Raw genomic sequence first — 17,221 nt, 5'->3', positions numbered from 1 at the left:
TGTATAGTGTCATTATCTGCAGCAAGGAGGCATCTAGATATAGAAACTCTAGCTTTCATGATAATTGTTGGAAGTACGAAATTTTAGTGAAGATGGGGACAGTGTAGCCATAGGGATGATGGAGTCTGCATGATCTCTGCATGATTTAAGGCATTGTAACTGTTGGATTAAATAATTACAGATGGGTAAGGTTGTCTGAAAACTTTGTTTTTCAGGTCAGAGTTAAGGTGGTCTATGCTCATCTGTTTTTCATAGTTTAAAATGTTTGCTTCTTTTAAGTTTTCAACCTCAACTCTTAATTTCCCAGGGTTTTAATAGTTTTATTTCTTTTCTTTTTAATGGCAATGTTCTTCTTAGATTTTTTTTTTTTAATTCTTAGCTGACTGATCTATAATTAACTCCATTGAGCAAAGGGTTTTTTGTCTGGGAATTTCCCACCTTCTGACATGTAGTAGGAGGTAGATAGCAAAATACCATGTGAAGCTGCTAAGCACCATATGGCACAAAGGAAATGGAGGATAGGAAGCTCTGCAGCGGACAGGCTCATGGGACCCTGTAGCTCAGTGGTTCTCACCAAGGGGCCCTCTAGGGGGCTGCGAGCAGGCTTCAGGGCGTCCACCAAGCAGGGCCAGCATTAGACTCACTGGGGCCCTCAGCAGAAAGCCGAAGCCCTGCAGCATGGGGTGAACCCCTGGGCTCTGGCCCCACCATCCAGGGTTGAAACCGAAGCCTGAACAACTTAGTTTTGAGGGGACCACTGGGGCATGGGGCCCCAGGCAATTGCCCTGCTTCCTATCATCTAATGCCAGCCCTGGCTTTTATATGCAGAAAACCAGTTATTGTGGCACAGTTGGGCCATGGAGTTTTTATAGCACGTTGCGGGGAGTGGGCTCAGAAAGAAAAACATTGAGAACCCCTGCTGTAGCATGTAGGATCCCTGCATGATTTCTGGCTTCCAAGATATCTCCCAACCCCATCTCCCAGTCTTCCTCTGTTTCCCTGATTCCATGAATTCATTCCTGATCCAAACCTTACCTTAAAGTCCATGGATTCCTTCGTGGTCCTTAATAGGACAGCAGAAAATATGGGCCTGCTGAATACGCTACTGTTGCTCACAGCAGTTCTTGCAGACTTTATGAAGAGTGAATGCTCTTGCTTTTACTCTGGGGTTTTGCATGTTGAATGCACTTTCAGTGGACAACAGAGGGTGAAACATTTTTGGAAGAGGGTTTCATGGAATTCAGAGGCTTGTAATCACGAACATTGCAGGTACAGAGTGTGAGAATGCAGTGTTAATGATGCATACAATTAATGAATCAGCCCCTAAGTATAATTAACAAAAAAGATTAATGGTCTTATCCTAGGTGCTGCAAATTATTTGCATTGCATTTTTATGTCGACGATTAATAAAGTAATAGAAGGGAGGGTAAGAAAAACATTGAGTGTGGCTATAATTCTTCTGTGGCTTAATTGAATACAGGTATGAATTCAGAAATTCTGCTATGGATTTCACTGCTGCCCAGTTATTCCTTTAGTAGGAAAATCTAATCTTCATGGCTATGCATGTAATTTTATTAGAAGTGTTTTCATAGGAGGCCTTCTGTAAAGAAAGGATTGACAATATAAACTGCCTTATTTTTAGGCTTTTAAAAATTATTATAATTGGTGCATGGTAGAACCTAGTATATTAAAGGCTGGAAAATGGTTGTCTTTCTGAACTTTTGTTTTTACTTGTTGATAAATTTCCATCTAGTCACACTATTTTGCTGGAATTCTTCATGCACTGAACATTCTTTTCTTTGAAAGTTTGAACAAAATTCCATCCGCTGACTTTTGGAGACTGGGGGGGGCTAAACATATTTTTTTCTCTGCCTCCTTCACTGCAGCATTAATTTTAAACACTCATTGAGAACATTGAAATGTGAATATTACTGAATACAGGCATTTCCTCCTTTTTTCCTCTTTAACTAAAAACACACTATCAATGTTAAAATCACAAGGACTCTGAAAATTCAGAAGTTAAGATTCTAACAGCAACACAAGCTCAGAATGATTGCAGATTTCTATTATTAATTTCCAATGTTTCTCTGTTTTAAATGTATATGTCAGTGTATTACTATATGTCATAAAGTATATAGCATAAAGTATAAAAGTATAATTCAGCTACATTAAAACTGCCTTTGGAAACTTTTTTTAGTTTGACTTTATGATTTCATCTGTGCAGCCCTAATGACCTCACCACATCTTTGGGGGAGAGGTGGGAGGCAGGATTTGGCTGGCTGTCCGAATAAAGGAAATAGTGCTTTATGGTTGGGGAGGGGAGAGAAAGAGGCAAAGTGCTGCAAAAGGGGATAAGGGGCGACACTGACTTATCCCCTGGAATCCAGGTGGGTAGAAGGATTTAAAAGGGGCAGCCTGTGCAGTGAAGCCTCCTTTCACACAGAGCAGGCTGAGGCAGCACCCACTGTCCCCGCTTTTATGTGGTGAAATACCAGGTTTGGTCAAGACCTGCTGTTGGTATTACACTAGCAGCCTCGTTTTAGGGGGGGCTGGGAAGGAATTTTTTTCTTCCGACCAGTTGGCCTAGGTGAAGTTGCGGGTTTTTGGCTTCCCTACAGCAGGTTGAGGGAGGGCTTTGTTCGTGCGTGGCATGAAGGGAGGTAGGCTGTATGTCACAACTCATTATATAAGTGGGGTGGATGTCCAGTGGAGGTACTCCATAGGGAAGGGACACAGTGACTGGATAAATGACTTGGAAAAGAACTTAAAAAGCAGATGTTGATTAAAGGAATGGAACAGGGGAGTGTGGGGGAGGGGAGGAAATGGGACAGGACTCCTATGACTGGCATGGCAGGAAACCAACCCCCCTTTCTTTTTGCCCACCTTAACCCTCCTATGAGGGAGGGCAGATGGTACGGTCCCAGGAATGAGTTGTCCGGAGGACCTGGATGGAAAAAGATGGCGGGGAGGGGGGGCTGGCAGAAGCACCCTGAGAAGTTATTGAATTAACATGGGGCTTACTTTTTCTGCCGGGTAGTCCCAGACATCTAATAATAAAGTTGTGGCCTGATTAAAACCATATGTAATGTCTCCTGTCCTTGTTTCGGTATAGCCAGACAATGTTACATCAACATAGTCAGTGCATTCATAACCAGACATGGGTCAAAACCAAAATCTCAGGTCTGAGAGTTTATATTCAGACCTCTGGCTCTGAACTCTCCTGTACAATTTAGGGCCTGGATTGGATTCAAGATACTGAAGGGGCCTGCTTTTAGCATGTGTTTTGTATGTGTGCCAGGATGGTAGGACTCACAAGGAACATCAACTGATCCCACAGGATTTCTGTCACTTTCTGCCAAAATCTCCTGGCACCAGCTCATGAAACTTCAATGGAGTCAAACCTACTTAGCCTAAAACATAATCTCTGCACCCAAAGCCTAAACATAATCTGGTTCTGAAACACCTTGTGCTTAGAGTTTACACAGTTAATTGTAGTTAACAGAAAGTTTACACAGTTAACAGAAAGTTTACACAGTTAATTGTAGTATCTGTAGTTAAAAATGAATATTTTAATAATGCAGTACTCTTCCCCCTTCCCCCCCCCCACTTTAGTTTTATCCCTTTTTGCTCTCTATTTGTAGCACACCCTACCTTGCATTAATGTTTACAACCCCAGGTAATACTGCCTACGATAGTAGGGACATAACCACAATACCAGTAATTATTTGTGCGCTTCTATAATGTAGAGAATTGCATTTCTCTCAGACATCTGGAGTCCTGGATGGAGCACAACAAGGAAATGACTTTTCCTCAAATTTTACTGCTGTCTGTGGAACAGTGCTGTGCAGTGCAGTGCTGGAGTTTTGAATAATTTGTTTTTAGTCTTCTTAAGATGATGCCTTCGATGGGAGTCATTCACTTCCAAATGTGTTTTTTGGGCAGGCTGTGGAAGGAATTCTGTTAAAAAGCCTCTTTCTGAATCTTACTAGTAGTTTAACTTCATTTTAGAGGAAGCAGTTTCCATGTATCTTTCATATTAAGAGGCAATACTGTCAGAACATAAGAACAGCCATACTGAGTCATACATAGATTCTCTTAGTAGACTACTTAAAGGCCCCTTACCAGTGAGATACTATCTGCTTGACTAATCACCCATTCATATTTATGTATAGTTTATAATCTCCTTGATTAATCGGTTAGCCAGATAGCACAAGGCTACAGAAACTCATAAAAAGTCTGGAGCAAAATGTGATTTAATTGCTTGTCAGAGCAGATACAATAAAAATCGACTATATATGCAATACTATAATGTACACTAAACTTGAAATTTGCAGATGCCATCTTGAAAGCACACTATCCACTCAACTCAAAGGCAGATAAGATATGGTAGCTGTATTTTTGAAAGTGCTGCTTGTGTTTGTTTTTTCATTTTATTCCAGTGGTGCTGTAATTAACTTTATCAGTAAATATGTCCGAAGGATTACTAAGGCACATTACAGTTTTGACATGGATGAACTTGAAAGGTTGGTTCAGGCTATTTTATACATAAAGGTTCCCAATCTCATAACATAAAAAAGATGTATTTAAATTAATTGTTGGATTATATACTGCATCTCATTAATTTTTTAATCAGTGGACTGATTACATTTTTTTTCTTGTAATACTAGTGGGCTCTTTCAGGCATATGTTTTTCTCTGAAAATTAAGTAGTAGCATTAACTAAGATTACTACATATTCCTGTACCATATTGGATTCTTCTGCTGTTTCAGATGGTAAGACTTTTTAATAGAATTTCATTTAATAAAAGAAACTTGCAATATTGGGAAGACTCTTAAAACCCTGTTCTGTTTGCTGTCGCAGCACTCTGGGTACTCTGGTAAATCTGTAAATGGGATGAGACTTACATTGGAAAAAAATTCTTCTTTTGTTTGTAGTTTAAATTCATATTATTTTTCCAATATTGGTCAGAAGGATCCAATCTAGAAAATATGACACAGGGAAACTAGAGGCTAAAAGGAAATATTGTTTAAATGATCTGTAAAAATCATGATTTAGAATACATGCTGGAATCGCTGAGAGGGAATAGTAGGCAGATGACTTATTTTGGAGATTTTTGTTTCAAATATATTAATATTATTAAAGTAAAAGAAAATGTAGTATGAAATGAAGGTGGGAAACATTGTGTACCTGGAAGATAAGGGAAATTGGAAGAAAAGAAAATATATAATTAAACGTATGCATTTCTCAAGGCTTTAAATGAAAATCTGTTCATTGTTTAAAAAAAAAAATCCCATTTCCACAAGGATGCTGTATATGAATGGGAGACTCTCAAATATGTCTGAAATGTGTACATTACGTTGGGGCTAGTATTATTCTGATATTCTGAAACTGATTTTTGCATATTGGAGAAATAAATCTATTCACTGATCACAAATTAAGAAAAATGACATTTTTTAAATACCACATATTATGAAGGTGTATTGTAGTACATGTTCACTACTGAATGAGACATCTTTGCCTAGAAAAGAGAAAAAAGCTACACTCAGATACCAACTGGTAATTTCAATATTATGTATTCCATACTCTAGAACTAGAATTGCACAAATAGTAGAAAAGGCTTGCTTGTTTTTAGTTACAGGGAACTGTTTTAGAAGTATAGGTCTTCTGCTACTGAAGAATAATTTTGCTCTAAAGTAGCTAGATTAAATAATTTATTTTCAGATTCATAAAAGGTATATTATCTGAAGTTCTTAGAATGATTTTAAAAAGATGCACATTGTAAACTGCCTGCAAATAATTTTGAGTAGTGTTTTTGTTTTAAGAACAGGAGTACTTGTGGCACCTTAGAGACTAACCAATTTATTTGAGCATAATCTTTCGTGAGCTACAGCTCACTTCATCAGATGCATTCAGTGGAAAATACAGTGGGGAGATTTATATACACAGAGAACATGAAACAATGGGTGTTACCGTACACACTGTAAAGAGAGTGAACACTTAAGATGAGCTAATACCAGCAGGAGAGCCGGGGGGAGTGGGGTGGGGGTGGTGGAGGGAGGAGAGAAAACTTTTTGTAGTGATAATCAAGGTGGGCCATTTCCAGCAGTTGACAAGAACATCTGAGGAACAGTGGGGGTGGGAGGGTGTGGGGGAAATAAACATGGGGAAATAGTTTGACTTTGTGTAATGACCCATCCACTCCCAGTCTCTATTCAAGCCTAAATTAATTGTATCCAGTTTGCAAATTAATTCCAATTCAGCAGTCTCTCGTTGGAGTCTGTTTTGGAATTTTTTTTTTCCCTTAACCCACCCAGCAATATTGTTAATCTATCCAGCTATACTCTTAGCCCAGCAGAAGAATCTGTCCTACCTTGGGGCCTCTCCTTCTGCCTCTCCACTCCCACGAACATGATACAGTTCTGTGGTGACCTAGAATCCTATTTTCGATGTCTCCAACTCAAAGAATATTTCCAACACACCTCTGAACAACATACTAATCCACAGAGACCTTCCTACCAACACTACAAAAAGAAGGATTCTAGGTGGACTCCTCCTGAAGGTCGAAACAACAGACTGGACTTCTACATAGAGTGTTTCCGCCGATGTGCATGGGCTGAAATTGTGGAAAAGCAGCATCACTTGCCCCATAACCTCAGCCGTGCAGAACACAATGCCATCCACAGCCTCAGAAACAACTCTGACATCATAATCAAAAAGGCTGACAAGGGAGGTGCTGTCGTCATCATGAATAGGTCAGAATATGAACAAGAGGCTGCTAGGCATCTCTCCAACACCACTTTCTACAAGCCATTACCCTCTGATCCCACTGAGGGTTACCAAAAGAAACTACAGCATTTGCTCAAGTAACTCCCTGAAAAAGCACAAGAACAAATCCACACAGACACACCCCTGGAACCTCGACCTGGGGTATTCTATCTGCTACCCAAGATCATGGACACAAATCAGACGTCAAGAATTATAACATTCAAAAACCAGTCGGAGAACACTTCAATCTCAGAGACTGGGAGTGGATGTGTCATTACACAAAGTAAAACTATTTCCCCATGTTTATTCCCCCAACCCCCACTGTTCCTCAGACGTACTTGTCAACTGCTGGAAATGGCCCACCTTGATTATCACTACAAAAGGTTTTCTCCCCACCCCACCAACCCCGGCTCTCCTGCTGGTATTAGCTCATCTTAAGTGATCACTCTCCTTACAGTGTGTATGGTAACACCTTTTGTTTCATGTTCTCTGTGTATATAAATCTCTCCATTGTATTTTCCACTGAATGCATCCGATGACATGAGCTGTAGCTCACGAAAGCTTATGCTCAAATAAATTGGTTAGTCTCTAAGGTGCCACAAGTACTCCTTTTCTTTTTGTGAATACAGACTAACATGGCTGCTACTCTGAAACTTGTTAATACTGGCAGATACAAAGGGGAAAGTGAAAGGCTATAGATTTCCAATCACTTGAGTAATGCAACTGATTATAGGACAATGTGTTAAATACTCCATCAAAAATATGTGCCCAAACCTGTGCATAGAAGAGCTGAAAGAGGAAGATTTATTTTACAGGAAAACAGACAGCAATTTAATAACAACAAAATTATCCAGACTGGGTGGTTTTCTACGTATGGCTTTGGTACACACATTCTCAGAAAAGTGAACAGAGACTTCATTTTTCATGTGAACTCCCACTCTAGTGGTTGGTTATTGATATATTTTATCTGGTGTCAATCAAGAAGCATCTCCTTTTTTTGTATAGTGCCTACAGAGAGGGGCCCCCAATGCCTGTCAAGGCCTTTGGATGCTATCATAATAATAATTAATATTTATGGCTGTATGTCAGGTTTCAGAGTAATAGCTGTGTTAGTCTGTATTTGCAAAAAGAAAAGGAGTACTTGTGGCACCTTAGAGACTAACCAATTTATTTGAGCATAAGCTTTCGTGAGCTACAGCTGACTTCATCGGATGCATACTGTGGAAAGTGTAGAAGATCTTTTTATATACACACAAAGCATGAAAAAATACCTCCTCCCACCCCACTCTCCCGCTGGTAATAGCTTATCTAAAGTGATCACTCTCCTTACAATGTGTATGATAATCAAGTTGGGCCATTTCCAGCACAAATCTAGGTTTTCTCACCCCGCTCCCCCCCACACACAAATCCCCTCTCCTGCTGGTAATAGCTTATCTAAAGTGACCACTCTCCTTACAATGTGTATGATAATCAAGGTGGGCCATTTCCAGCACAAATCCAGGGTTTAACAAGAACGTCTGAGGGGGGGGGGGGGGGATAGGAAAAAACAAGGGGAAATAGGTTACTTTGCATAATGACTTAGCCACTCCCAGTCTCTATTCAAGCCTAAGTTAATTGTATCCAATTTGCAAATGAATTCCAATTCAACAGTTTCTCGCTGGAGTCTGGATTTGAAGCTTTTTGTTGCTATATTACAACTTTCATGTCTGTAATCGCGTGACCAGAGAGATTGAAGTGTTCTCCGACTGGTTTATGAATGTTATAATTCTTGACATCTGATTTGTGTCCATTTATTCTTTTACGTAGAGACTGTCCAGTTTGACCAATGTACATGGCAGAGGGGCATTGCTGGCACATGATGACATATATCACATTGGTGGATGTGCAGGTGAACGAGCCTCTGATAGTGTGGCTAATGTTATTAGGCCCTATGATGGTGTCCCCTGAATAGATATGTGGGCACAGTTGGCAACAGGCTTTGTTGCAAGGATAGGTTCCTGGGTTAGTGGTTCTGTTGTGTGGTCTGTGGTTGCTGGTGAGTATTTGCTTCAGGTTGGGGGGCTGTCTGTAGGCAAGGACTTGCCTGTCTCCCAAGATTTGTGAGAGTGTTGGGTCATCCTTCAGGATAGGTTGTAGATCCTTAATAATGCGTTGGAGGGGTTTTAGTTGGGGGCTGAAGGTGACGGCTAGTGGCGTTCTGTTATTTTCTTTGTTAGGCCTATTCTGTAGTAGGTGACTTCTGGGAACTCTTCTGGCTCCATCAATCTGTTTCTTCACTTCCGCAGGTGGGTATTGTAGTTGTAAGAATGCTTGATAGAGATCTTGTAGGTGTTTGTCTCTGTCTGAGGGGTTGGAGCAAATGCGGTTGTATCGCAGAGCTTGGCTGTAGACGATGGATCGTGTGGTGTGGTCAGGGTGAAAGCTGGAGGCATGTAGGTAGGAATAGCGGTCAGTAGGTTTCCGGTATAGGGTGGTGTTTATGTGACCATTGTTTATTAGCACTGTAGTGCCCAGGAAGTGGATCTCTTGTGTGGACTGGACCAGGCTGAGGTTGATGGTGGGATGGAAATTGTTGAAATCACAAATTCAGATAAAAATACAGTATAATTCCAATATCATACATTTTGGAGTCCAAATGGGTGGTACACATATAATAAAACTCTTACCTCTCACATTGTAACCCCTACTGGCCTCTTGGCCTTCATCCCATTTTTGGTCAAGTCAACTAACCAGTCTAATTCCAAGGAGCCAGGCTACCCACACAATTAATTTTGCATTTTATGAGTTGCGTCTGGGTTGCAGACATTGAGGTAGAAAGGGATCTGAATCAATTGGTCCTTCAGTTTCAAACTGTGTAATCAAACATTGTAAAGGAAAACATACTACTCTACAAATTGGCACATTGTGAATGATTATGGTTTTGTACCTGCAAGGCTATTTGCAGTCTTGCACCCAACCAAGGTGGAAAGTAGAGATGGGCAAAAAAATTTTTGGCGAAAAAAATTTTTGAATCTGCTTTTTTCATCAGTGACACCAGAACATTTTGTGAATTAAAATTAATTTAACCAAATTGTTTAAGTAAAAAAAAAAAATCTCAAAAAAATATTTTTTTTTGTTTTAGCATTTTCAAAAGTTTTTTGATTCTTTGATTGACTTTGTTTTAAAACTACCTTAATTCTATATATAAAACTCAGTTAAAATGTTTTGTCTTGGGTTGAACTAAATGTTTTGACCTGAAGGTTTTTGTTTTCTTTTTGTTTTGGTTTTGTTTTGGTTTTTTGACTCTTCCAAATTGTTAGTGATAAAAAAATTCCATTATTTTCACAGTTCTAGTGGAAAGGCTTATTTTTAAAACATTGATGATACATTAACTAAGAAGCAGTGCTCACAAACTCATTCCATTTTGTGTGACATTGTTGACTTTAAAGTAGTAAGGCATATTATTTTTCTAATGGAACAAAACAAAATTTTAAGTTAATACATCAAAAACAATGAAGAATGAGGTTGTAACCATGAAGCCTTTCTAATGAATATGTCAGCGGGAACAATCTTTAGCAGACCATAATGTTTTCAAGAAGTGGACTGTTGACAGCTTATTTTTAATACTCTAAGGATTGCTAACCTGCTCATATCATCCTTAGAGCTTGAATGTACCCTTGCTTGGAAGAGGCATGGGGATGGGGGTTAACTGCCTCTTCGGCTCTGTTTCTGGCACCCCTGAAGTTATCTGTCAGAATGTGGATCCATGTGGAGGGAGGTGACAAGTGGTGGGTGAAAAGTAGACTGGTCCAGGGGGTTAGGTGATCATAATCTAATTGCATATCATAGTGTGTCCCATCGCTCCTCCCCTCCCCTTTCACATTTTGAGATAATCTTTTATGGGGATGTGAGGAAGCCCTGGAAATGGTTCATTGTGCCAGCCAGACCCCAAAGCTGGTGTGGAGGCATGGGTGCCCCAGGCCTCTTCTGTACCCTATACGTTTTGTGGACCAGCACCTATTCAATGTAACACTGAGTACAGGTGTCTAAAACTCACTCTCTTGATTTGAAGGAAATGTATTAGGGCAATCTCCCCAGGCACTTTTTCCTGCCTGTGTGTTTTACCATAGGACAAGGCATTTAGGACCTTTTATTTGTAAAATTAGGGATTTTTTTTTTTTGGCGGTAGATTTATTGTAAATGATCCCATTTGGTCCTATTTGCATTTGCTTTACAAGTCAACCCTAGATTTTGGTTGAAGGCAATTCCGTTAGCCCACCAGATGTCCTCACTAATATCTGGTACACAAATAACATGTGCGAAAAGTAACTGGTATCAGAACTTGCAAAGTCCAAAGATGAAATGTGTTGTTACTTGTTGCTTGGGAAATATCTTCTAATAGTTATTAATTTAGTTGAGTTCCACTGGAATTCTTCTGTAGAAGCTCCCAAAACAGAACATTCAGATTTTGGTTTAGGAGGCTAAATACTGTTTGTAGACAAACGTTATTAGTAACACTTCTTTTATATATTAAAAAGCAAAAGTGAATGATCATTATTTTCTTTATACCAAATAGCGGAGAAGAAAGTGTGTGGTAGATGCATGTTCAGTTAGGTAAACCTTCTGACTCCCAAGTCAGGTACTTCATGTTGTCTTCCCACTTAGTCATAAGCTTCCAGTGGGATCGGAATGTGAAATGCTTAATAATAGTTGGGGCCCAAATGTTCAGAAAGACCTCTGCACCCACGGAGCCATCTAAATGAGGGGCAGATTTTCAAAAGTGCTAGAACTGGTTGAAAAAAGAAATTTTGTTGTAATAAAAACTTCAATATTTGTGTTTTGGTCTGAGTGTGAGTGAAGTCTGAAAAATCTTTAAAATTGCCCACAAAAAGGAATTTTCAAATAAATCTAGGCACCGAGGCTAGTTGTGGGTTGCTGCCTTCCTAGTTTCCATTGGAAGGTTTAACAGAATTGACACGTTCCCATGGAACGTTTTAGATTCTATCAAATCAGCATTTTCCAACCGGAAAAACTGTTCCATCAGAAAATCTTTGACTGGATGTACTTAGCATCCAGGAGTTCTCATTGTGTCAGGTACAGTCAGGGTTTCAACAGGACTCAGCACCCAATGTGCTGTATAGAAAATCTTGCTATTTTTCTTCATACCTAAATTGGAGCTGTGCTCAACTGAAAATCTGGACTATTGTGTTCCTAGTTGTTTTATTTCCTCACTGGTAAACTGGATATGATATCTATAGTGCATGGGTTGTATGACATAAAGTGGTCATGTATTAATAGTGTTAATATTATAATGAGTGACATACTACAGTACTGTTTCCTTTTAAAAATATATTAAGTGAGCAGGCTGAGGATAAGAAATGTATCAAATGAGTTAAATACATTCTTTATTTTGTTTTCTAGTGAACAAACACAAGCCATGGATAGAAACTTCCTATCACGGAGTCATTACTGAAAACAACGATACTGTCATTTTGGATCCTCCTCTTGTTGCTTTGGATAAGGATGCTCCTGTTCCCTTTGCAGGTAGGAAGATACACAAACAATATAACTTGTGTTTGCTTAAGGCATGATAACTTACTAGAGAACAGCTGCAAGCAGATTGTGTGCAGCACAATGATAGTATCATCTAAGTGATACTAATACCATCAAAGGTTCTATTGTCCGTCTATTGGATTTGGATATTGGGCCTATAAACCTTGAAATGAGATGTTTCAGAATGAATGTGTCTGCTGATTTGTTGTGGAGGCAGGAGAGACTATACATGTGCATTGTAGTAAGCTTGTGCTGCTAACATTGGGCTTTTTTAATAAAAACGGGTGATATATGAGGAATCTTGGTTTGATAATATTAATTACCATTCTGTTTGCCTAAACAAATTCTATATAACTAAGCTATTTTACTGGTAGGTAGTTAAAAACCAGCTGTGCAGTAAACTATGTAAGTAGTATTCAAAGACACTTCCATATTATGTAATGATGCTAGTACTTCATAACAGTCTGAACCAAGACAGGAAATTTAATGAAGATTTCTGATAAGATTGCTTTATGATAGATTATGCAATATTGAGGATTTTTCCCATATAAAGTCTTTTTCCCCGTACACTTAGTCTGTCACATTATGAGCTACTGGAGCAGAAAAATAACAGATAAGCTCCTTGAAGTGCAAAAGAGCTAAAGTGGTTGTTGCATTAAAAAAAATAAAAAAACTTGCAAAAAGATGGAAGAATAATAAGAAATAATGGCGGTATAGAGATCATTAAAAGATGCGCTTATTAAAAATGCATGCACTATACATGAGATTGAGCTGTTTTCCAGTGTTTTAGCCTGGGTGCACATGGGCAAGCATTATCCTGAAGTATAGGTCCATGTTCAGTTAAATAACAACTCTCAATCCTTGACCTCCCATGTGACAGTACCTTCAGTCACAATAAACCATTTCCCCCCATGACTGTGCTGTTATGATACTTTATGCTCTGCTCCTGCAAAATGGGGATTCTCAAATATTTTCACAGTGTGAATCCCATTTTAATAGAGAGGTTGTCTTGAACCCCTCTCATCCACAATTGCACATATTCTCTCTTGTCACTTAAGCAACCATATAGCAATTGGCAATTATAGGAAATGAAGTATAAAAATGTAATCCATCTCAGCTGTCTTTATTTTCAGCTGCTACATGATATTAGAGAGATCCAGTACCACCTGACCAGCCAGACCTCCATAGGCTGCTAGCATATGGTCCCTAGGACACAGATTGGGAACCAATGCTTGCAAAGTGATTCATGTGGATGGACTCTTATGCTAAGATGGATCTCTTTGTAGAATTAGGAAATTAGTTTGCTTCTTTGAGGCTGCCTCTCCTTAGGAGATACTTGCTGTAATAAGACTCAGGGAATTTGTCCTACAAAGATGCTTTTAGGACTAATTAGCTGTGATTGAAGTGCCAATTTTTTGATCACAAGAATGTTTTGTTCTAAACAAGCAACTTGTATTTTTACAAAAAGAAAAGGAGTACTTGTGGCGTGACTAACCAGTTTATTTGAGCATAAGCTGCTCACGAAAGCTTATGCTCAAATAAATTGGTTAGTCTCTAAGGTGCCACAAGTACTCCTTTTCTTTTTGCGAATACAGACTAACACGGCTGCTACTCTGAAACTTGTATTTTTACGAATTTGTCAACGACTCCTTAAAAACCAGGAAAATATACCCTACATGATTAACAGTTACTTGTGTGTGGTATGAGCATCACTCATTTTGTGTGATATTACCTTCCTCTGCAAAATTAGATATCTTTTCACAGATGTGCAATTAATTCTTCTCGTCATACATTTAAAAGTGATAATACAGTTCAATGTGCAATTGCATTAATTGAAAAACACATCTTTCACCATCTACTTGTAAAGTTATTTAGGAATAGAAGGTGTTTTAGAATGGAAAGAGCCCAAGATTCCCCTTAAGGTTGGTTTACCTGCTTTATATTTTCTTCACTTACCTAACTCCTCTTTGAAATAAGGTAGAAATATTAGTCACACGTACTCTTCTCATTTATATGTTATTAACTCCTTGATGACTGATATTTAGTTTAATTCCTTAATGCTTATGGATTGTTTGGTTTTATGCCATTTATGACTGTCCTCTGGAAGATTGGATTTGAAATCTTTCTCTATCAAACAGACAGACTTATTTGTTTTGATAAAGTTGCTCAGGAGTACTGGTTGTTTATGTTGATTTTTAAAAATGGCTTTAATGTATTCATTCATTTAACTTGTTTGTCTTCTTTCATTTTGTATCTGTTGCATGTAATATATTTGATGTGTTATATAAGAGGTGAACATGAGGAAAACAATATGCAGGTTTTTGTGCCAATACCTTGCCAGTTTCACTTCTAAGTTCATGCCCAGTTAATATTGTATAATATTTGGCACTAGCTCAAATAGCCTTGTAACAGAGCTGCTTTCTAGTCTATCCAAAACTCTACATTTCTTATTGAGCTGTACTCTTAATTTTTCTTTTACTTTCAAAGAATAAGAGCCTAGATTCCGTAGAAGTTTGAATAACCAAAATATTTAATTCCCTGTATTGGTTGCTAGCATTCACTTTGTCTCCAATTCCATAACAAAAAGCAAACCCAAACAACTAACCTTATGTGATATTCTGAATCCAGTTTCACTGTTTCTGTATATCATGACAGAGAAATTTCCTTACGCTTATCTAGAAAGTTTCTGCTTTAATATCCCAGAAGTTTGTTTGGTTTATTTGCCCGTCTTGTGAGACTGTAGGATGGTGGCAGGGCATTTCCAATAGTTAATGGAATTGACTCTAGAGTTCTCTTCATCCAAAACGTTTTCCTCAAAACATTGGCTAAACAGAGTTTAAATCATCTGATCTTCATAGCGTGTTACACAGCCTGTTGGCTCATCTGTGAGTATAATGAGAGGAAGATGAATGGGGAGTTTGACATTGTGTCATTTTGAATTTTATTTTATAATTTGCATTTTGTACAAGAGCCTAGAGTGAATTTTGAAAGGTGCAAATTGAAAGTATACAGTAAGCAAATACTACTGAGCACTGTACTGAAGTTTTTAGCGTATTATCCATCACTATCCCTATATGCTTCTCCTATCCAGTGTTTTGCACTGTACAAATATTAATACTAAGTTTTAATTTAATATATTTGTTCATTTGCCCTTGCCTTTTTCTACAATTATTTGCAGAAATCACTTACCTACAGTTGTTACACCTCAAATCTATTTTCAATTACATCACGCTCCTCCTTTTTTATTGATTTAGTTGTGAACCAACTGTGTGCTAATCTGAGTGCAAAATACTTCTAACTCCTCCACTGATGTAAATAAATGAGTTAGATCTATCCTGGTATTGATCCTTGTGGCAGTCCACTGCTCACTTACGAACAAACTGTTGCCATTCACAAATCAGGCCTGTATCCGCCTAAATAGCTTGCCTCATTTCTTACAATTACCTTTATAGATTTATTGTATTTATGTGAATATATCAAAAGATTTCCTGAAGTCCAGTTAAATTATGTTTATGGCTTTTTAAAAAGATGTGTTAGGTATGGAATTTCCCATTTGTGAAATTATCCTTCTGGCTTCAATCAGATTAGAGATTTTGAGGTCCTACATTCCATTTGATTCCATTCCAGTATCTTTCCCTATTGCTGTAGCCCACTTGTAAATTTTGTAGTTTTCTGGGATATTTTCTTCAAAAGCTCTAAGATCATATAGTCCAGATTCAGGAAAGCATCCCAATTCAGGAGATTGACTCTGTGCTGCACTTCGGTATCCTAGAAGCATTGCTAAAATTAAACATGTGCTTAAATGCTTTCCTGAATCAGGGCCATAGCTGTTGCACTAGCTTTCACGTAGTTCATTCTAATGCATCAGTTTTCAAATAGCTTTTAAGAGCTAAGCATTTATTCTTTTAAAAGTGTGTGTGCAGATATGTATTTATATATGAATATGTGTGTGTGTATATATAGGGTGCATGTATGGATGCTAGTTACGGGTACATCTTCCTTGCTTTTTGGAATTCTGGCTGGCATAAATCCCATACATCTCTAGTTACTTTTATATTTACAAAACAAAACACCCCCCCCAACATTGTATTTCATGAGCTATGTAAGTGTTATGGTGCCCTTCACTACTCACTTCCTTGCTTTTAAGTAGTTGGGTTTCCTCAGAGGGTTTCATACCTATCCCATCAAACTGGTTTAGGAAGCAAAGCCCTTTTTCCTTTTGGAATTTTTCCATTTTTGCTTTCTACAATTTTCAGAGTTTCTTCTATGTATGTAAATGGGCCAGATTCTCACTCTTTTTTCTCCAACCCATTTGCACTGCCCACCTGAGAATTCCCCTGGTGGGGGAGGAGGTCTCAGTGGGCATCAGGTTGGTGAAGCCAACTCCTATGCCAGTCCCCCACTTCTGACACATTCCATTGGACAAGGGGGCAGATCATGGTAAGGCGGGATGGGCACAGATCTGCTTTACCAGTTTTCACTAGGGTCTGATTCTTTGGGAAACATATGCAGGCAGTGTAAGTTAGAGCAGCCTTTAGGAGCTCACTTACACTGGAGCCTGTGTGAGAGCAGGTTCAGAGATCAGAGCAAGTCCAGTGGTGCTTAATGGCTGTAAATATGCCAGATTCAGCTAGGGCAGAAAACTTCAGTGCAGGTGCAGTGTAGGGCTGTCATACAGCCCCTGGAAGAGGGGATGAGGTGGAGGAAGGGGTTCTATCACACTGAGCACTATGGGATTATTGGCTTACTTGAGGATGCAGAGGAGCATGGATCAGGCTGCTGTAAATTAGATCAGCTCTGACTTCTACAGGGACACATTGGTCCCTGCTAGCCAAAAGCTGAGTGGCACAAAGGTGGCTTTAAGCACTGCTGTTCCTCCATCTGCTCTGGGCTATGCTTTCTGTGGGGCACAGCAAAGAACTTG

At 38.8% G+C, this 17,221-nt stretch overlaps 1 protein-coding gene across 3 annotated transcripts in view; it reads left to right on the top strand.

Moving 5' to 3' along the window:
* CLSTN2 (calsyntenin 2) overlaps positions 1–17,221 on the top strand; it is a 741,931-nt gene that overhangs the window by 345,682 nt on the left and 379,028 nt on the right. For all 3 annotated transcript variants that reach the window (XM_073359983.2, XM_073359979.2, XM_073359984.2), the window contains exon 2: positions 12,166–12,288. In XM_073359983.2, coding sequence (XP_073216084.1) covers positions 12,166–12,288 — 123 coding nt within the window. The remainder of the gene's footprint in view (positions 1–12,165; positions 12,289–17,221) is intronic.

The sequence above is a fragment of the Lepidochelys kempii genome, chromosome 9 (genome assembly GCF_965140285.1).
Source record: "Lepidochelys kempii isolate rLepKem1 chromosome 9, rLepKem1.hap1, whole genome shotgun sequence".
Lineage (NCBI taxonomy): Eukaryota > Metazoa > Chordata > Testudines > Cheloniidae > Lepidochelys > Lepidochelys kempii.
This window is presented reverse-complemented; position numbering and strand designations above follow the sequence as displayed.